Source organism: Monodelphis domestica, chromosome 3 (assembly GCF_027887165.1).
Source record: "Monodelphis domestica isolate mMonDom1 chromosome 3, mMonDom1.pri, whole genome shotgun sequence".
Taxonomy (NCBI): domain Eukaryota; kingdom Metazoa; phylum Chordata; class Mammalia; order Didelphimorphia; family Didelphidae; genus Monodelphis; species Monodelphis domestica.
Genome location: NC_077229.1, coordinates 53033494 through 53056482, shown reverse-complemented (window position 1 = coordinate 53056482; position 22989 = coordinate 53033494). Strand labels below are relative to the sequence as shown.

The 22989-nt window shown below is 35.5% G+C and overlaps 1 protein-coding gene across 2 annotated transcripts in view; it reads right to left on the bottom strand.

Annotated features, from left to right (window-relative positions):
• GLT1D1 (glycosyltransferase 1 domain containing 1) overlaps window positions 1-22989 on the bottom strand; it is a 126639-nt gene that overhangs the window by 77073 nt on the left and 26577 nt on the right. For both annotated transcript variants that reach the window (XM_056821910.1, XM_056821911.1), the window contains exons 3-5: window positions 20239-20344; window positions 11475-11526; window positions 2563-2599 (exon numbers count right to left, since the gene is read on the bottom strand). In XM_056821910.1, coding sequence (XP_056677888.1) covers window positions 2563-2599; window positions 11475-11526; window positions 20239-20344 — 195 coding nt within the window. The remainder of the gene's footprint in view (window positions 1-2562; window positions 2600-11474; window positions 11527-20238; window positions 20345-22989) is intronic.

Sequence of the window (22989 nt, the reverse complement as noted above, 5' to 3'; positions counted from 1 at the left end):
TTGAGCCAAGTCTCTAATATACACAGATCCACAGAAAAGACAAACTATTGGATTACTGTACACAATAAATTACTTAAAAGTATTACAAGATTAATTATAAGTGGCAACATGTGACAATTCTTAGTCTAAATTATAAACTCCCACTTAAATCGATAAGTTCAATTATATCCAGTGAACTTTAAAAGTCTCATTTAATATTTAGCCATAGAAATGGGGGAACTTACAAGTTGCTAAAAGTTTATAAGCTAAAAATAATTGACATATAGGATATCTTCTATATCTCAGAAATTTATGGAAACAAAGTACCAAATAAATTTGAAGTGATCTTCTAATAATGTCCCATATCCCAAAATGCCACTTGTAATGTGTTTGTCAGTTTTTCTTTTAATTCAAAATGTTCAATGCCTATTTAGAAGTTTGCAAGTGATATGATAAAAGAGGGGTAGATCTTTCAGAAATCTTGGTTTTCTTGTTTCATAGTTTACTAGATTTATAGCTTTGGGAAAGTCTGATAACTGCTCTGTGCCTCAGTTTCCTTCTCTGTCAAATGGGATTTAAAATATTTTACCTGCCTTGTAGAGTTGTAAAGAGAAAAAAAAAACACAATTTTGGATTTGTATTCTCAGGGGAGAGCATTAAAAAGTCATTCAAATGACAGGCACCGCTACTCTAATCACTCAGAACATGTAAGTCCAAAATTCCAGGCCCAGTGCTGAATTACATTATTCACAAAACATCTCAACCTGTTACATTTGAAAACCCCATAAAATACCAGTTTGTGAAGAAAATGCCATATTTACTTCAATATTTCAAACACTGATGATTTCATTGATGAGAACAGCTCACACCAACACAGATAGAGACCCTGTTTCATATCTTCAGTCATGTTTCATGACTAGATATGGACCAAAAAAATAAAAATCACCTTGTACCCAACCTTGGCTTGTCCGGTCTGAAATTTCATTGAATTTTGAGACCTTGAAGTTGTAAAGGAATCTAAGAGTTACAATCGAGACTAGATTTTATGCCCTGAGAGAACAGAAAAAGAGGAACTCTGAATCACAGCAGTCTAGAGAAACCTGGAAATGGAAGGAAGAATCCCTAAAAAAGTCATCACACCCAACCCCATCAGTTTAGAAAGCAACAAAATGGGGCTCAGCATAAGGGAATTGATTTGCCCAAAATTACATAGCTACTTAGTAGCAGAGTCAATATTCCAAAAAATGAGATATTCCTCTCCCAGACAAGGACTCTTTTCTTTCATGCCCACATTTTATTTGTAAGTATTTTTTTAGTTTGAGATTAAATCAGTCTACACTGAACGTTCATCTGGCTTTCTTTTGCTACAAAACTGTACCTGATAAGATCAAAAGATCCACTCTGGGTCCATTGCACTGGATAAACTTAAGTGGCCCTTGAGACCATGACTTTGGAATGACTTTCTTTTAATCCGATCTGTTACTTATATAATGAAGTCTATTTGTTATTTAAATGCTTTTTCAATTATTAGGCATTTTTTCTCCTCTTCCTGGTAGAGGAAAAAAAAGAAAAAGAAAAAGAAACCACCTGTAAAAAAAGTTACCACATTCAAGCGAAAATTTCCATTAAAAAATGTGTCTCCATCTGTTTGTAGAGTTTCTCACCTCTAAGTTTAAGAGGACAGCAACATTCCTCTTCATAATTGTGCTGATCAGACTTCTTAAGTCTTTCAAAATTGTTTGTTTTTCCAGTGTTGGGATTATAGTCTAAATTACTGGCCTGATTCTAGTCTGCTTAGTATTATAGAGGTTCTGAAATAATATATTTTCAGTTATTTTTCAAATAATGGGTTCTCCAATAAAAATACATCTGGAGGGTGACTGGGTGACTCAGTGGATTGAGAGTCAAGCCTAGAGTCAGAAGGTCCTAAGTTTATATCTGGTGTGTGATCCTGGGCAAGTCACTTAACCCCTATTGCCTATAGACCTTCCCACTCTTCTGTCTCAGAACCAATACACAGTATTGATTCTAAGTTGGAAGGTAAGAGTTTAAAAAAAAATACTGAGGACAGCTGGGTAGCTTAATGGATTGAGAACCAAGCCTAGAGACAGGAGGTCCTAGGTTCAAATGCAGCCTCAGACATTTCCCAGCTGTGTGACCCTTGGCAAATCACTTAACCCCCATTGTCCAGCTGTTACCTCTCTTCTGCCTTGGAACCAATACACAGTATTGACTCCAAGACAGATGGTGAAGGTTTTAGTAAAAAAAAAATAATAATAATAAATACTAATGAAATTTGACTCCAGTAGGAAAAAGGAACAAAGAGGGAACAAGTTCAGATCAGTAAGAGACTGAGTCATTAAGGCATTTCCTCTTGATTAATTCAGTCCTAAAACTACACTTAAGGAAAAACTTCAATCAATAAGTTAGGAATCAATCAGTAAGGAATGAATAAATTGGTAAATAGATAAATGAATAAATTGATATATAAAAATTTTAGGCAGATGAATAAATAAAGCAAGCATCACTACGTAATGTAAAAGCAAAGAAAAAAATACCTTTGTAATATTTAAAAATCCTTACCTTGGTTTTGGATGTAGATTTTCCCCTTAGCATGTGGCTTATGAAAAGTGAAAAAAGAAAAGATAAATTTGATGGCTCATAATAACATTTCAGAACTAAGTTGTGGCCATTAATAGGCCACTTAAAAAAGTTATCCAGGGTCATCTGTGTAGCTAATCACTGACTTTTGACATTTGCCAAAACAAAAAACTACACTTGAATTTTAATGAGTTTTCCCATTAAAAAAAAACACAAATACACACACACACACACACACACACACATAGGACAAAAATCCTCGTTAAGCCAAAGGCAAAGTGAAAGGAATGACCTAAATTTAGAGTCAATGCCAATTACTACAAACACCAACCAACCTGAGACTTTGTACCTGCCAGCCTAGTAGAAAAGTTAAATGAGTTTGGACAGAGTACATGCCAGCAACAAAAACCATCTATTTTACTTGATGATTCAGATGAAGAAAAAATTTTCAGGCAATTTGGTTTGGGTCTCGGACTTCTGGCTTCAGTGGGTAGGGTAGGGGTGGAGTTTCCCTTCAGAAGGAGTCTTCCCAAAGGGGAAAAGACCGAGTCTTTTCAATAAAATAAGAATCTAAGAGGGACACATTGGGCCAAATTACCTCCTAATCTGACTTAGCCATGTATTGTATGCCAGAAATACATATTTACTATTCCTTAGGTGTTAAGAGGGTGGGACTCCTCAAAAAACTGCCAGAGAGAAAAAATTCACTTTCATATTGACTAGTGGGTCTATTTCTTGGCATAATTTCCTACATAAAATCAAATCTACAACAAACACAGTATTTAACAGATAAGGATATGGAAAAGCCACATTTTCAATTGCCAAAGATTCTGGGTTGTTGTCAAGAACATGATCAAAGACTGTATCTAAACAATATCAAAAGTACTGTAAATTCAGTGAAAAAGCCATCGTGGAAGTTTGAGTGCTTGGTGTCATAGTGCCTAAAGATCCAGACGATGATTGATAGACCCAAACTGCACAGATATCTTGGCATTACCTAAATGTCAATGGTCCCACCTCTGGGTTGTCCTCAGAAAAGGGTCAGTGTTCAAGGTAATCTCAAACTTATACTTAAAAGCAACTTCCAATGAACGGTTATGCTCTACTTCTCCCAAACTGCCCATATCGGAAGAATTAAATTTTAATACGCCAACTATGAGTAGAAAAGAAATTACTAAAAAGCTACTAATATAAGGGAGAGAAGATAATCATCAACTCCTCAACCTTTTAATTATGGGACATTGCAGACTGTGGGGTTGGGGTGAAGGGAAATGAAACAACAATATGTTGTTTATTGTTATATATATATATATATTTATAAGTCCTTCATTATTTTTAGCATCCATTCATAAGTTCAACTTCACTGGTTGCCTTCCTGGGTCACAATGCAGCTGTCATGTGTATTCAATGTAAGCAAAAGATCTTTTAGGGTTGGATTCCTTCAAGAATCATGATGATTTTAAAGATATGTGTTAAATTATAGTATAATCTTTTTCCAAAAAAAGCTACTTAGGTCAAGGGAAATAAAATTCTGAATTGCAGTAGAAAGAGATTTTGGTTGACACTGCTAATCTTTAGCATGAAAAAAAATTAAAAAGGGAAATTAAAAGGTTTTTACTTTATAAAGGAAAAGCCAGATTCAGGAGTTAAGATCAGGGTCTCAGTGTTGTTTCTTATTCCAATCATTTGCGTCCACCATCCTCACTGATTACACAAACTTAAAATGACCCTCTTAGAAAAATATTGCATAGTTTTTAATCCACAGAAATGTAGATTTTCAGGACAGAAGTAGAATGAATTCATCTTTCAAAAAGGCTTTGGTATTTGTATAGTGAGCTCTTATAAATCAGAGCAGTCTCACGGAAATCTGTTTTACAAGTTGATAAAAATTGGGGTGAGGGAGATTCAACTTTATTTAATTTTGTAGTAAAACATGGTTTTCAAAAGGTTTTCTTTAAAATGAATGTCAGTGGGAAAAATTGAGAAAATAAAGTTAAAGGAAAAAAGGGAGGCTGTGGTTATTTTAATCTTCATAATGAAAAAAAATTTATACACCCTAATAAAAGCCAAAAGGCCAATATTGATTTTAAAAAGCTTTTATATATTAAAATACCCTAGATATAGATTTCCCTTCTTTGCTCATTCCTTATTTTCTCCTTACTTTCCTTGAAATGGCATCTCTATGTCCTAGTAAAAGACTCACCTAGAAGCTATATTCTCTAATTAACACAGAAACTATAAAAATGACTCTGAATTCAAGTAATTTTTGAAAGAGATTAAAATAACCCTCATCCATACTTTATGAGTCAATACGAAGCTATTGTTTAACCTGATCCATTTTAAAAAGGCTAAAAGCCTTTTGGAAATAATTTATATTAATCTGTGTATGTGTGACTGAACAGAAAAGTAAAAAATCTTTTGGGACTTACTTATGTTACTTATACATCATAATTTATCGCCTAAGTATTTGTATATGTATGTGTGTATATTCATGTAAATGTATATCCTCAAGGCAATTTCTTATAATATATTCGGCTGTTGAATAATAGAAATAAACATTAGAAAAAAATAACTCGGAAGTCTAATGTACTTTGGCCTAAAGATATAAAAAGTTATTTGTTTAAAGAGCCAAATACTCTTTATCAAAGTCCTTATTTACCAAGTTCTTTTTTTTTTAAACCCTTACCTTCTGTCTTGGAGTCAATACTGTGTATTGGCTCCAAGGCAGAAGAGTGGTAAGGGCTAGGCAATGGGGGTCAAGTGACTTGCCCAGGGTCACACAGCTGGGAAGTGTCTGAGGCCAGATTTGATCCTAGGACCTCCCATCTCTAGACCTGGCTCTCAATCCACTGAGCTACCCAGCTGCCCCCTTATCAAGTTCTTAAAAGATTATTCAAAAAAAATTTTACGGTCTTGTGAAATTTAGATTACTCCACCCTACTTAGAACTTACTTTATGGAGAAGATGAAATTGTAATCTCCTGATTGAACAATGAATGGATTTAAATGTTATCTCTATATATATAAAGATCCCTATAATAATTTGGCAATTTTCAGTCCATAAAAATCAAAATAATCTGTAAATATAAACAAGACATAATATTTGCATTTAAAAAAGATATATGCAATTTTAGCAGTTTTCCCAAAGAGCTCAAAGTGCTTTTATTTCAAAATAATAAGAGCTTCTGATTAAGTTTTGACTTAAAGTGATGAAAAACTGTAATAAATGGGGAAAATTGGTTTGACATATTACCAAATATGTCTCCATCATATAATTAAATAACTCACAGAAATAGATAGACATCCCTTGAAAAGATCTCTCTCTTCTCCTTCCCTAGGCCCCACCACACATCTCCTCCTACTCCTCCACCTGCCCACAAGCAAGTAAGAGGAAAATCGAATGCTCCCTCAAGCCAACCTCAAATGCCTGGAAACTTCTCAAAGGAAAATATTTCAAATAGGAGGGGAAAAAAAAGGAGAGTAGTCAGACGAGAACTAAATTCCATAATGGAATTCAAATAATGAACTGCTCTGATCCACCATGAATCAAAGAAGTGAGTGGTTATAACACCAAAACAAGCCATGAACTCCACTAGAAGCAGAGCATTAGTATCTCATGAGTGGTTGCATGATCCTCTGCTATAGCAGAAAGAAGATCAAGCTATATACAAGCACCAAAGGAAAATTCCAGGGAAGGCTGCAGCTTTTAAAAAAAAAAAACAACTTGTAAAGAAAAACAAGTACTAAGAATTACTCTAAGAATATCCCAGAAGCTGCTTTTGCCTTCCCTCTGCCTTGGTGATTTGGGACCAAGTGAAATATTTTCTGGACATCCCCAAGTTTGGTGGCCCAGATAAAATGAGTTTTTTTTTCATGTAACATAACCTAGGAATTCACTAAATGATTTGGAACTTCAAATTCCACTGGTCTCACGTGGCAAAAAGACACTTGGGACATTTTCACAGCTTCTCCAACCAAATTTCTCTGACAGTAGAACATCTTATTGAATATTTATCAAATCAGCAGCTGTCTAAAACATGATAATAAAAAAAAAAACCTGAGGTTTTACTTTAAAAGAAGAGTTGTTAGTGTAAAATTGTAGTGTACGTAAGAAGTAGTAAGGACCAACAAGCTGAGAATCAATCGTAAAGCAGCTCTCTTATTTAGACCAGCACCAGCTACTACATTGACTTTCTGAGCCCACTTCTGGCATAAACTGCTCCTGGAACAGCCAATGAAATGTCTTGCTTTGTGCATATTAATTTCCAAGAGAATTTTGATGAGTTAAGGACAAATGAAAAGTAAATAGCATACACATATATTGCCTACAATAACTACTGCAGAAAGCAATTTCTACCTAAGATGCAGAAGGAAAGATAAATGGCCAAAGAAGGCTGGAAATGAGGCTACTTTTTTTAAAAAATCATTAAATGGTCTAGCCACAAAGAGCTTAGCTGAATACCAACCATTGCAAAAAAGCAACAAGTGACCATTTCCATTGTTTTGTAGTGCTTAAAATGTTAGTTGGTATCTAACAGAAGAAATTCTAAAAAATAACATCCTTTTTTTTTTACATCTCGTATTGAATTTCTCTTTCATAAATTGATCTTGAAGACCGTTTCTCCAAAAAGTAATAACTTCTAAATCCCTACAGCCAATGATCTGTGTGTAAAGTTGAAAACAAAAGACTAACAAGGAAAATCCAAATTAAGCAAGCACATAAGAAAGTGGGGAAAGAGACCAAAACATCTGATAATACGATTTAGATTATGTTGGGATTCTCTTTGACAAAGTGGACTGAATCAGGGAAAACTTATCACAAGCCTATTGCCTTTGAACCAACCTGAGACCTATGTAAAAAGATCCTAGGTCCATAGGCTTGGCCTGGAATAAACTTTCCTTCAAGGTTACCAAAACCTGGACTTTGGCCAAAAGTGTTTCAGCAGACCAAAGAATTTATTTTCCAGTAATAAATGGAGCAGCCATCAGATCTAGTACGATAAAAAATTATGTCTGCAACAACACATTTACACTCTCGACCGTAATTTCATGAAATTCTGCAATTCTTCTCAAATGATCGGTGACATTTATACATAATATTTAATGAGAATTCTATATTAAATACGGCAATAATATGCTATAAACTAAACATGAATGTAATATACTGCCAAATATCACATTATATAAACTGACTATATCAAAAAACAAAAGGCTACTATGTAACAACATCAAATTTATTTGCCATGAAAAAAGTCTTACATTGGGGTGGTATCCACCCAAATCTAAAACAAAGTGAAAAGGGGCTGCTTAAAAAATGGTAAAAAGCAAGTTTTCTTGGCTTGGCTCCAATCAAAGCTAGTTAGTTCATGGATACCTGGCCAAAAATAACTACACACCAACAAGCCACAAGATTTGCCTAAGACTCTGCCTTTTCCTCTGGTGGTAGATTGCAAAGAAAACCCACACTGCATAATTTTATTACCATTAGTTGTGTAATATTAAATACTGTAGCAGAAATTGCATTAGAATGAGGAGACAGATAATACTTCCTCCTTGGAAGAGCTCATATATATGTAAAAACATGGATATCATTAGAAGGTGAAATTAAAACCAAAGAGTGACTAGGCAGCTTGTAACATAGCAGACCAAAGCTCCAGAACTAAAGGAAGGAAGACCTGGGTTCAAATCTGATCTCAGACACTTCCTAGCTGTCACTTAATCCCAATTGCCCAGCCCAAACCACTTTTCTGCCTGGGGACCGATACCTTAGTATTGATTTTTTTTTTTAAACCCTCACCTTCTATTTTAGAATCAATACTGTATATTGGTTCTAAGGCAGAAGAGTAGTAAGGGCAAGGCAATGGGGGTTAAGTGACTTGTCCAGGGTCACACAGCAAGGAAATATCTGAGGTCAAATTTGAACCCAGAACCTCCCATCTCTGGACCTGACTCTCAATCCACTGAGCCACCCAGCTGCCCCCCTTAATATTGATTTTAAGACAGAAGATAAGGGTTTAAAAAAAAACTACTACGACTACAGAAGGTAAGAATTTTTAAAATAAATTAACTAATTAAACCATAGAGTAAAGAGAATGGCCACTTGAGTTTTATTCCAGCAGCAAACACAATATTGATGACCATATTTGCATATATTTCTACAGAAGGTTAAATATATAGGTTTGCCAAGGAAAAAATTCATAAAATTTTTAACTACTTTATGTCAAAAGTACAAATACATAACTACATGTATACACACACACATGTAAGAACATACGAGGGCACTGCACATGCATCTATCTACAGAGTGTATAAAGACTGGACCTATGATTTCATTGTTGGAGGAACAGCCAGGTAGGGGAACTCTCTCTACAAATGGAGGGGAGTGAGAGCCTTTTCTGCAACTTGAGAATCCTAGAGGCTGGCCCAGAGTCACACAGATGGCATGTTTCAGAGGAGGAATTTGAAATCAGATCTTTCTCCATCAAAGGCTAGTTCTCTATCCACTAGACCATGATGCTCTGTGCGTGTGTGTGTGTGTGTGTGTGTGTGTGTGTGTGTGTGTGTTTCTATATAATATACATATATAGAGATGTGTTTATAATAAAACAAATATATTTTATATAACACATATAGAAGAAATATACATAACTATAATATATAATAAACATAGAACAAATGTAGTGATATATGAACTAATAAATAATTCAATTTATAGCCTATATTTAAACCTATACACAGATTCATAAAAATCCCTATATGAAACATCCTATCTAAAGAGTGAATCACACCTCTATAAACACACATTATTTCCTTCTTAGAGATCAGGAGAGTAGCCAAAGAAAATTCCTAAATTTCTTTTGCCTGGGGATTACTGGAATTAGCTGATTTTAATTGTGTTTTTCTAATAATTAGTGGATTAGCTAATCTATTACCCAGTAAGCCAAATCCATTTACTAACATAAGTATAACAAAATTTAAACTCTAGTTGACAATAGTGCAATTAAGAACTGAATTGTAATTACTCAAATGTCATGTCATTGTTAAGAATGTAAGGGGGCAGCTAGGTAACTCAGTGGATAGAGAGCCAGGCCTAGAGACAGGAGGTCCTGGGTTCAAATCTGGATTCAGACACTTCCTAGCTGTGTGACCCTGGACAAGTCACTTGACCCCCATTGCCTAGCCCTTACCACTCTTCTGCCTTGGAACCAATAATCAGTATTAATTCCAAGACGGAAGGTAAAGGTTTAAAAAAAAAAGAATGTAAAAGTAGAAATAAGTTCTTCTTAAAAATTATTATAGGGGGAAGGTGGGTATACCACTCAGTGGATTGAGAGCCAGGACAAGAGATGGGAGGTCCCAGGTTCAAATCTAGCCTCAGACACTTCATAGCTGTATGACCCTAGGCAAGTCACTTTACACCCATTACCTCGCCTTTACCACTCTTCTGCCTTAGAACCAATACACAGTATTGATTCTAAGATGGAGGTAAGGGTTTAAATATATACATATAATAGAAGTGGCTTATAAAAAAAGACAATAAATTTGGGGTTGAAGTTTATATATTTTTTGTTACTAGTCTAAATTAGTCTAAGAATAAGTCTCTCTAATGGAATCAACAATCACCTCTGGGTAGAAGACTCCCAAGACTCTGGAATCTGTCTCCAGTTTCAGCCTCTCTCCTGAGCCTATCAATTATCTATTTGCTACATTTCTACCAAGATGCCCTATGTGCACTGCCCATTTAACCAGTTCCACATGTCCCTCCCTACACTGACAGCATCCTTCCTCCCCTCCCTGCAAAAAGAAAAAAAAATAGTTCCTCTGGCCAACTTCTCTATTTCTATTAGTGGTACCACTGCTTTTTTGGTCACTCAATTTCAAAACCTCATGATTAGTGACTCTTCTTCCTCCTTCCTCTGACTTACTCATATTCAAAAAGTAACCAAATCTTCTCAGTTCTTCCACTGAATCTGTGCCTTCCCAGTCACCACCTCTAGTTGTAGCCTTCCACCTCTCATCCTGAGAAAAGAGCTGTGCCTCCGACAACTGGCTTTCCTGCCAAGAATCACCCTCATTCTCTCCCTCTCCCTCTGCTTCTCTTTCTCTCCTGAACAATTCTATAATATTAATCCTACTAAAATAGCATCTTAATAAAAAAAAAGAAAAAACATTGATATATGTACAAAAACACCTCTACAGACTATACCTATAGACTGGATAGGGGAAGGTTAGAGGTCAGCTCTGGACTCTGCTTTATCTTTTATTTGAAGAAAATTTTCCTACTGTATTCTAGATCATGACTGGGGAAAAAGTAGAAACTGAAAATGGATTTTGTAAAAATGATACACTACTAGAAAAATATTGAGTAATATTATTGAGCCTTTCTACTTGCTACCTAAGTGAGAGTGTTTAGAGCAGCTTTGGTGAACCTTTTACAGATTACATGCCCAAACTGTACCTTCAAGCTGCCTGTAATTCCCCCACATTACACCAAACATTGAAGGGAGGAAGTGCTCATTGGATGGCTTGGGTGGATAGGCTCAGCATGCAAAAATTGTCCTCAGGCATGGCGAAATGGGGGATGGCTGGTTTAGCAGAAGGCAACCAGGATGATGAAGGTCTCTCAAGTTCAAGTTGAATGGGATTTGTTGAAAGAAAGGGAAATATTTAGACTGGAGAAAAGATTTGGAGAGGCTATGAGAGCATCCTTCAAGTGTTTAAAGGTCTGTGGGAAGAGGGATTCGATTTTTTTGGTTTAGATCCAAAATGAAGAAACAGAAATATATGAGTGGAAGTTACAATGAGGTAAATTAAGGTCTTTGCTCAAGATTCCACTTGTACAGAATTTCACTTGTAAATAATCACTAAAAAAATTAAATTAAAATTAAAACATACCCATATATTCAGTGCCATTTCCTTCATTGACTCTGTAAAAGCCACTGCAAATCTAAGAAAAGGGACAAAAATGGTAGTGACAATTACTATAAAAACTTTTTGAAATAGCTCTCTGGAGCAAAATATATGGAAGAAAGCAAAGCAAAATGCTTAACATTGACCTGAAAGTATTACTTCATGCCGCTGATAGGGAGGTCCAATTTTTTTACCCATCAAACTTCAAGAGTTTTGTCAGAGAGAACCGAGTCACCCAAAAATGCAAATTGCCTATTATTTTTTCTTGCCTTTCTTTCTTCAAGTAAAATTCTGATCCAGGATCTGGGCAAATACCACAGAATCAGATGGAGGAGAAGATGAATAAACAAGTCCTGATAATCAACCACTAAATATTCTTGAAAGGGTTGGACTCTAATTTTTTTTTAACTAATGACAACTTGTTGGCCCTTATCACTTCTGGCCCGGACTATTGTATTGGCTTCTTCATTGCACTCCCTGCCTCTCCATTCTATCTTCCACGCAGCAGACAAATAGATGCTCCTAACACCCACAGGTCGGACCACATCACTCACCTGCTCAAGATATTCAGAACCTGCCTATCACCTTTAGTATAGAATAAAAGATCAAAGTCCTGACTCTAATCTATTTTTTCAGGTTATCTACATATACTACTCCTTTTTTATACAATCTAAACTCCAGTCAAAACTGCCTATCTGCTCCTTCTTATGTATAATATTCCATCTCTCATCTCCATGCCTTTGAGCAGACTGGCCCCAGCACCAATAATTAATGGTCTTCCTTCCTCTTCACTTCCACTTCTTGACCTTCCCAACTCAACTTAAGAACAACTTCAGGGGGCAGCTGGGTGGCTCAGTGGATTGAGAGCCAGGCCTAGAGATGGGAGGTCCTAGATGCAAATCTGGCCTCAGACACTTCCTAGCTGTGTGACTCTGGGCAAGTCACTTGACCTTACCTTAGAACCAACATACAGTATTGATTCTAAGGCAGAAGGTAAGGGTTTTTAAAAAAAAAGAAGAACTTCATCCAGCATCTTTTCTGAATTTTCCCAACCCACCATGAAATTCCTAATATTCTTCCCCCCTCACCAAAATAACTTTGTATCTACTTTGTATATATTATTTTTAATAATATTTTATTTTTTCCTAATTATATATACAAACCATTTTAAACACTTGTCTTTAAATTTTGAGTGTTAAATTCTTTCTCTCTTTCCTTCCCATTTCCATAGATTAAGGTTCAAAAGGTTAAAGTAATTTAAGGGTGCATATTTCAAGAATTTGGGGGAATATCCTTTTAAAAATCTTTTCACACATGGAAATAGGTTCGGATCAAGGACACATGTGATACCCAGTGGAATCGCACATCGGCTATGGGAGGGGTGGTGGGAGGGGGGGAGGAAAAGAAAATGATCTTTGTTTCCAATGAATAATGTTTAAAAATGACCAAATAAAATAATGTTTAAAAGGGAAAAAAACAATCTTTTCACAAGTTTCAGTTCATTGTTACTGAATTGTAGTTATTCTAAATTTCATAATAGTCTGAGTAATAAAAATAAATATAATCACAAATTCAGCCATCAACTCAAATTATTTCATTTGCAATAAAAATGTATAAATTTTGTTTCATTTTGTTCTTATTTTAAACCCTCAACTTCCCATTTTAGAATAGATACTAAGTATCGGTTCCAACGCAGAAGAACAGGCAATGGGTGGGTGTGAGGGGGGTTAAGTGACTTGCCCAGGATCATATAGTTAGGAAATATCTAAGGTCACATTTGAACCCAGGATCTCTTGACTCCAGGCTTGGTACTCTAAACACTGAGTCACAGAGCTACCCCATTTAATAAGTTTTCAATTGTTTGGTTTTTTTATTCACCTTATTTTCTATCTTTGAATCAGTGGCTAATATTATTCGTAAGCCAGAAAAGTGATAAGGGCTAGGCAATGGGGGTTAAGTGACTTGACCAGTCACACAGATTGGAAATTTCTGAGGTTAGATTTGAACCCAGGACTTCCCATCTCCAGGCCTGGCTCTCAATCCACTGAACCACACAGCTACCCTGAAAATGTATGTTTAACATAGTACCCTCTCTGCTCAGGATGTCCTTCTGTTCCCATTCCTATTTCTATGCCAGCATGTTGTTGGTATTCTTATTTTTTATAAGATAACAGTGAATGTAGTGTTACAATCCTGCCTCATGCTCCATCACTTTGTATAAGGCCCTTCATGTCTGGGGTTAAAATAAAGTAATACATAATCGGTTCCATCCCAGCATGCTCATTCTGCTCCTCTGGTCGGCTTTTCTATTTTTGATTCACTACAAGATAGTTTCATTGTTACATTTGTATAAGATGTTGGCTTTTTCTCAGATGGACAGCCAAGTGTTGCCCTGGCAGCTAGGAAATAAGAAAGGACTCCGCGGACAGCTGCCATTATGTTGGATAGATCTTGGATGGAAGATTTATGGAAGAGCGAGGACAAGAATTGCACCTGAAAAGCCATGCATCCATGGGGCTCAATCTCATTGGTCAAATTTATACTGCAATAAAATATACGCTCCTTGAAGGGAGGGCCTGTTTGATTTGCCTCTGAACTCCTAACATCTAGCACAGGAAAGGCAATTGACACATATTTGTGGGATGGAGGTGAATTAGAAAGAAGGAGGGACCATGTCTCTGAGACTATGGAGCTATCAAAGCCTCCAAAATCTGTTTTCATTTCCGCTTAGGTAACTGTTGCTTCAAAAATCCTGTTTTCTCACAAAGCTCTCTTTGATATATTCTTGCCACACAATAAAGTAAGCCATTGATACTGCATTAAATCTATAAATTGATTGCAAAGTATTGACACTTAAAAAACTGGCTTCTCTGGCCACATACAGAAGTGTAAACATAAGTAAGTGCAAGTAAGTATCTTTGTTTGATTCTTTCTATCAAAACTGGCTTAAAGGTATCCTTTTGGGGGCTTATGTGTTTTAATGATCACATATTTGATTCATTTTGTCATTACTATGAATAGTTGGGTCAGCATAGCCTGGGGGGAGAAATTGCTCTGGAAGTCAGGAAAAAACTCTCCTTCAGAACTTGCTTCTAAGTAGGTAAACAAGGACAAATTCCCCATTCCACCACACATGTATACACACTCTATCTCTCTCTGTCTCTATTTCTCTCTGTCTCTCTGTCTCAATCTCTCTCTGTGTCTTTCTCTCCTCTCTGTCTCTCTGTTTCTCCTCCAAGAGGACAAGTTACAGGAAGGTTTGAAACTGCCTTGGAGGAGGGAGTGCCTATACTTGAGAAAATCACAGGCCTTCAACCCCAAAGATCGTAGATTAATACCTTAAAGATACTGACATCTTTGGCTGTAAATAGAGATTTTAAATTTTCTGCCTTTCTGCATTTAACTAGAATTTCGTTATGACAAAGAAGACATAACAATGTTTCTATATACTTGAACAAAAAGGTGTATTCTCTTTTTCCCACTGTTCTCAATCTCTCCCTTTCTCTCTATCTTCATATGTATATGTGTGTATGTATATACGTAGTTATTAAATCTAGTTTATTCAGTACTCTCAAGTCTGTTACTTGTTATATTTTTTTGATGAGCCATATTCTCATAGTGAGGTGCTGAACTCTCACTAATTTTCCAACTATTTCTCTTGATAAGTATTTATTGTACAAATTACAAATTTATAAAATTATGATAAGTATTTCTTTTACAAATTCAACTACTGGGGACAGCTGGGTAGTTCAGTGGATTGAGAGCCAGACCTAGAGACAGGAGGTCCTAGGTTCAAATCTGGCCTTAGACACTTCCCAGCTGTGTGACCCTGGGCAAGTCACTTGACCCCCATTGCCTAGCCCTTACCACTCTTCTGCCTTGGAGCCAATATTTTTTGGTCTATGTATATCCAAAACTGATATGCATTTCTTTTCAGTAGTACTTTCAGTGTATTCCCTTTTATCTCTCAGTACTTTCTATTCTAAATTTGGCTTTGTTACTAACAAAGAATTCTATATTTTCTGAAGCTAGTAAGAAAATTTTAAATTGTACTTTCCTATTTCAATAGCATACTTGTTTATCTTCCTTAAGACTGCTGGATTCCATTCTTTTCAAACATTCTAAACCCTTCATTTTTATCATAAGAGTTTAATACATTTATGTTGTATTATCCTTTGTTGAATTGGTATTTATTATGCTAGAAAGGAATATAAACTTTCTTAGTTTACTGCTCCTATTGTTAAGTCAAACCTAGAGAAAGTATAAATGAGGCCAATATTTTATGCTCTAACTAGCTCTCTAACACTGCATACAGAGTATTCTCTAATTCTCATCTCTAAAACTTGAGCCCGCCCCAATTCAGGAGCTTTAACCAATGGTATCCATATCATTCAGTATTTTTATCTCACTACAGCATAGCTATACACATATGTAAAACTATGATAGATTATATATATGTGTGTGTGTTTGTATTACATGTTACCATATATAAAATATGTAACACCTGAAATTTACCTCTGTGTGTGTGCGTGTGCGTATACATAAAACATCCAGGCAATCAGAGTTTAAAAAGTCTTCATGTTCATGTTCTAAAGTACTTGATTTAATGTTTTTCTATAGATAACTGAATCATAATTGTTTTCCCACAGATTCTTTGAAGTTTTCTTGGCTTTTAAAAGTTCAATTTTTGTATTCAAAATGAATTCTTATATTTGATGAAAAACTGAGTCTAGGATGAAAGCCCATATTTTGAATTTTGTATAGTTACTCCCCAATTTCTTCTGGTGACTGAAAGAAAAACAAAAAACTTTGGCAATTGTAATTGCCATTTTTGATAAGTGATTTCCTTTTTGGAAGAGATTTTTTGAGAATTCACAATAATAAACCTGAGTTAGCTAAATGATGAATTTTTCCATATTATGAATATCCCATACGTGGGATTCTGCGAATTCTTCTATCTGTGGAATATTTCTGCCTTTAGATAGCTCTGGAGAGTTCTCTTGTGCAATGTCATGAAATCAATCTATCAAATTCTTTTCCCCTTCAGTAATTACAGATACCCTCAAAATGCTGAGAGTTCCTCTCCTAATCTCTCTTCAAAATCTATAACTAGCATTCAAATAGTTTTCTGATCATTTCCAACTAAATCCTTTTAAATTTTAATAGCACTCTCTGCCATTTTACCTTCTACAATACTAATTTTGTTCTTGGTGGCATTCATTGATATCAAATTCTCTACACTATTTTCCATGATGGGTTTTTCCTTAAACATGTGGGTTACTGGCCTGTAGTAGGGAGGATTGAGATTCAAATCCAGACTCTGACACTTCTTAGCTGTGTGACTCTGGGCAAGTATTTCACCTAAATTGCCCAACCCTTCTGCCTTAGCATCAATACAGTATAGATTCCAACATAGAAGGTAAGGATTTTTTTTTTTTTAAGTATAACACGTTTGAGTATAATATCATTTCTTGCCTTCTTTGGGACACTAATTCTAGGAGTATTCTAATAGCATGTTAGAACAGAAAAGGACCCTTTGAGATTAGGCATGCAGAAAAGTAAAGTGATCAAAGGTCAGAGAGGAAGACTAATGAATAAATAGCAAAGTCAGGATTCAAACTCATGTCTGCTGAGACACCAAATCCAGTGTTCTTTCTACTATACAACATACTACCAAAAAATAAAGTAGGTGGCCCAGTGGATAGAGAGCTAGGTATGGAATCAAGAAAACCAAATTAAAAAAAAAAAAGGAAGACCAAATTCAAATACAGCCTCAGACATTTTACTAGTTTTGTGACCCTGGGCAAGTCATTTAACCCGTTGGCTTCTGTTTCCTCATCTGTAAATGATCTGGAGAAGGAAGTGGCAAACTACTCTAGTATCTTTGCCAGGAAACCCCAAATGGTTTCACAAAAAAATTCCTATATGATTGAAATGCCTGAACAATGTTTTTGTACTGGTTTTGATTCTCCCTTTATTTCTCTTATTTTGCAGTATTTCTTTTTGGTGGAAAGAAAAGTGGAGGAGAAGATGGAGATTTGTTCCAAGATATTTAATGGATGTTTACTTTTTTTCCCCTAAAATCCTTATCTTCTATCCTAGATTCAATACTATGTCTTGGTTCTAAGGCAGAGAAGTGGGAAAAGGTAGGCAATGGGGGCCAAGTGATTGTTTAGAGGCAACACAGCTAGGTGTATGATTGAAAATCTGTTACCCTAAAAAAAGAACTACATATCCCAAGAGCCCACTGACTTCCTGTCATTATGTACTTCCTGTAGAAAAAGGATAAAGGGCATGGGCTTTGGAGGCTCACTCTCTCTGATGTAGAATCAGCATTGATGGTGGTGAGTGGGGTTGACTAAAAAATGGCTAACCAGCCATGAGCACGTGGTCTTTATTTTGTATGTTCTTTATTCCTTGATTTCTAATGATCATTAATAAATCTCTTAAAATATATTATTATTGAGATTTAATTTTAACTTTTATAAATTCACCAGATCTGATCCCAGAACTTCCCATCCCTGGTTCTCAATGCATTGAGTCACCTAGCAGCCCCCTCAGCATTAATTTTTTCTTTTGAGAATTTAGAACAAATATATTTCTTTAGGGCATTTCTGTTACTTTTATTGGGCTCTTAAGCAAATAGATCCCTTACAAGATCTGTCTCTGCCTCTGCCTCTGTCTCTATCTTCACACAAGTCTCTCCATTGTACAGTTTTTTCCATTATGTTCACACTTCACTAAATGAGTAGAAAAATCACTCATTCTAAAGTTCACGAAGTGCTACAAAAAGAGAAAATATACCCTATAAGAAAACCACTACCATTTAAGGGAATTTGATTAAAAATAAAGCATTCATAATAAAGCTAGACACAGTCCAATGTTTTGTTTTTATAGAATTTTGTGGTATATTGTGCTAGACAAGGAATCTATGATTCAGGCAATGTTCCTACACACTAGCCTGCAATCAATACGAGGGGGAGAAAAATCAATGTTTGTTTTAATAACTATGCAATGAATAATACTACTGATAATACTACAGGAGGAATTCATTCGATACTACTTCTAGGAAACAGAATGACTTTTTCTCTATGAGGTAATACATTATGAATGATATCAAACTAATTATTTTCAAGTATAAGAGCAGGACTATGATAATAAAGTATCTTTCAACTTGTAAATTAATTATCCTCAAATGTCTCTGGTGCCTACAGATGGGTCAAAATAACTTTGCAAAGATTTTTTTAAAGACTCGATCGTAACTAATTCTATGGAAAACACTTCCAAAGAATTAGCCAATTTAAAATCCAGTGGCACATTTAATAACTCTAGTCTTACGGGACAAGACTGACATCTACCGTAACCCAGGAAGACAACACTGAGCAATGGAAAGGCCATTGGAGAGGGAGTTCAAAGTCCTGGATTCTCACATCTTTGCTCTGCTGTTTACTATCTCTGTGACCCTAAGAAAGCACTTAATCTCTAGATTTCTTTGCTGAAGTCTGCAATAGATTTGGAGGTCTAGGGTCCCAACAGCTTCAAGTCTATGATCCTAAACTTTTTTTCCTCCTTGTACAAGATACAATAGGAACTTCAGTGCTTTAAGCAACTGTAACTGAAAGCAAATGATTTTAAGATCATGATGGTCAGATTTCCATCAGAACATCAGGTTCCCACCTTGCCATAAATCCTTTGTAGGTACACACTCACTACACTCTCACTGCTTTTTCTGTGTTTGTTGGAGAGAGGTGAATTGATAACAGCTGGCAAAGAGACCTGAGTCAAGGTATGGAAATGTTGCTTCCAGACTACCTAAAATGATTTATAGGATCTAAAAATCTAGATTATGAGAATCAGAGAGATGATTTGGTTTTCTGGGGGAGATATATTGTGATAATTAATATAAACAAAATATAGAATTCTAGTGTCACTATTTCCTTTGTTAATTCCCAGAGGACAGGATAGGAATCCTATATTCTTCATGACCCAAAGAGTAGTATGAATAAATACATCTTAGTTGAGCTCAATAAAAAGTAATTGATGGGGGACAAATCTAGGTGGCCCAATGGATTGAAAATCAGTACTAAAAACAGGAAGTCCTGGGTTCAAAGCTGGCCTCAGACACTTCCTAACTAGGTGACCCTGGGCAAGTCACTTAATCTCAATTGCCTACCACTTAATGATCTTCTATCTGGGAAGTAATACACAGTATTGATTCTAGATAGAAGGTAAGGGTTTTTTAAAAAGTAATTGATGGTAAAGGCAACTCTTCTGGGCAAAGAAGTATTCCCAGAAAGCAATCTGTTCATACAGTTTCTCAAAAATGCCAAAGCAAAGAGTTGGAAGGAAAATTCTACTGTTATAAGGCATTTAGTCAATGATTCAATATAATTATTTGCATAACTATTTTGTTTTAATAAATTCCTTCAAATTGATTTGTCCAATTTAACAATTAAGTTCCTATCATGTGTAAGGTATAGCTATAGCAATAGTGCACAATTCTATTGCTAGGCTTACAAAGTACATTAGGCACATTATCTAATTTGGTCTTCCTAATAATACTGTTGAACAAGAGTTATTACGATTCCAATTTTTTTAAGATGAGGAAACAAGAGTTAGTAAAAAGGAGAACTAACTAAGGCATACTGATAAAAGTAGTTAAGTATCAGAGGCAAAATTTGAATACAGTTCCCTCTGGATTCAGCCTAGCATAACATAAAGTATACTTAATTAATTTTATAAAAATTACCTGGCTTCTTCCAGAACTGCCCCCATCGTTTGCTTCTTTTCTCCATGTTTAGTATCTTCATTTATATCTGTTCCTCCAAAAATGATTCCAAAAGGTATTCTTTGACCTGCAAAATAAAATTATTTTTATATGATAAATCGCTCCCCAGAAGCAAAAATATCTTAAAATGATACTTCCCAAATGATACAGGAATTTTCCAGTATATCAGCCAAAGCCACCATTTCTTACTTAGAAATACTACTACAAGGGGCAGTCCTAGAGTCAGGAGGATTTGGGTTCCAACTAGAATTGATACTAAGACAAGGTTACAGAAAGAAAAAAAAGAAGAAGAAATACCATTACAGGTATATAGATCTGAATCAGAGAACTGGTCAACCAAGGCTGATTTTGGCTCTTTCCCTTTGAAGGTCATATGAGTGTACACAAATGTTCCCAATGTGTCTCTAGGGGGCCTTTTTAGTCAAAATCCATTCAAAGTCATGAAGTTGCAATGAGCCTTGAATCCGTTCTTGCTTTTTCTAATTTGAATATTTTTATTTAAATTTAGAGAGGTGCCTTCTTTTTTTAATGTAAAGGACTAACAGATAATAACATTATTGGTGGCCAGAAGGATCTACTCCCAGACTCCTCCCAGTTACACCAAAGATGCCATTAGGGGAAATACATTTCTTGCCATCTTTAGATAGAATTTAACAAAGCAGACTGTCATAGAAACATTGTTATAAATATGAGAAAAATAGCATGCTTTGATCCTGTATATACATATCAAAACTATAAGCAAGTTAGGCAATCCAACATTTTACTCCCATTTGAAGTTAAAGAAATTGAACTTATTGACATTAAGTGCTAGGGAAAAGGTCTAACAAATAAGTTACAAAACCAGGATTCAAACTAAGATACTCTGACTTCAGATTCAGAGCTCTTTGTTCTGCACCAAAATGGTCTCTTATAGAGGACTAATTACTTGATAACATAATCTATTTATTTTTGAATTTTTTTCTAATACATGAACTTATAATATCTTAACTTAAACTATAGATATAATGACTAAATTCAGTTCCATTTGATCTGAAGGAAAAAAAAATACTAAAAGCAAGGGGCAGCTAAATGGCTCAGTAGAGAGCCATACCTGGAGTTGGGAAGCCCTGAGTTAAAATCTGACCACAGATACTTCCTAGCTGTGTAGTCCTAAACAAGTCACCTAACCCCAACTGCCTAGCCCTTACTATTCTTCTGCATTGGGACCAATAGGATCAATTCTAAGAAGAAAGATGAGAGGTTGTTGGGTTTTTTAAAGACTATGTCTAAATGTTTTGTTTGGGGGAGGGGGTGTTGATTGGAATCTTTAACCCTGAAGACTACAACCCCCACAATCCCCTTTTCCCTTTCCTGTCATGCTTCATGGGTTAATTTCATATTCAGTTTCATTTTTGAGGATGCTTTGTGCTCTCTCTTGGAAGCTCTTAGGCCAGAGCGGTGTGGAGCTAGGTGTGGCTGGATTTTTCTCTGGCATTTACTTTTCCCTTTATTCTAATTTGATTTTTAATAAATAGTATTAGAATAATACTTGCAGTATCATATACTTATTTTGCACCTATTATTGGTTTTGTTCCTTTTCCTTTTTATTTTCCTCTTATCTCCAAATTATTGTAATTTCCCTTTTAAAAACTGTAATATCTATATATACCTCTAGTTCAAGTTTTAAGTTAGTTATGTTTTCATGATCTACTGGAGAGACTGGTCTCCCAAAGGATCACAGGGGGTTGTATTGATTGGAATCTTTAACCCTGGGGACTACAACCCCCACAATTCCCTTTTCCCTTTCTTGTCATGTGTCATGGGTTAATTTTGTATTCAGTTTCGTTTTTTAGTACACTTCTCCTATCTCCCAGAAGCTCTCTGGTTGGAGCAGTGTGGACCTGGTGAAGCTGGGATTTTTTCTCTGGCATTTCTTTTACCTGTGCTCTAAGTTGATTTTTAACAAATAGTACTAGAATAATACTTTATTTTAATCTTTACAGGGAGGCATAAAAGTCAAAGGGCAGGAAGAAAGACTCTGTCTTGAAATTTGAAACTGTCTTCAACTGGACTGTTAGAAAAAAAAAAGAGAGAGAAAAAAGGACCAATTTGTTTCCTGGAAACTCTGTTACCACTAAGGTATGGTCCAATGGGAAAAGAACTGGTTTTCAATTTAGAGAACTAGATTCAAACTGTACCTTTGTCACTTGCGACCTATCTATTCCCCTGAGCTTGAGGTTATTCATATGTTTAAAAAAAAAGTTTTAGACCACATGGCCTCTATGAGCTCTTCCAAACTCAAAATTAAGGGTCTTCTCATATAAATTTTAAAACAAGAGGAATAAGAAATCATTTCTAAAGATGTGCCTACTTTGGTTCTTTGCTCCACCAAATGCAAGTGTGTATACAAATGTACATATACCAGAGATCCAGACTTATCTGTATCAGTGTTTTAAATAAAAATTAATCTTGGATACTTTATACTAAATTTGTAAGTATTTATTAGTAAAGGGAAAGAAAAAGAGAAATAAGGTTTCCAGCCTTTCTAACTTAAAGTAAGATCAGGTCCCAGATTCTAGTTCAGTGAAGTCTCCTCCACACCATCAGAGATGGGAAGATAAATAAAGAGCTGCCAGGATGGTGTAACATTTAGAATTTAGGGAAACTGAGGCAGATAGAAATTAGTTTCTCTCTGCAAGGAGTATTATATTTTTTAGAGGTTTATTAAAGGTT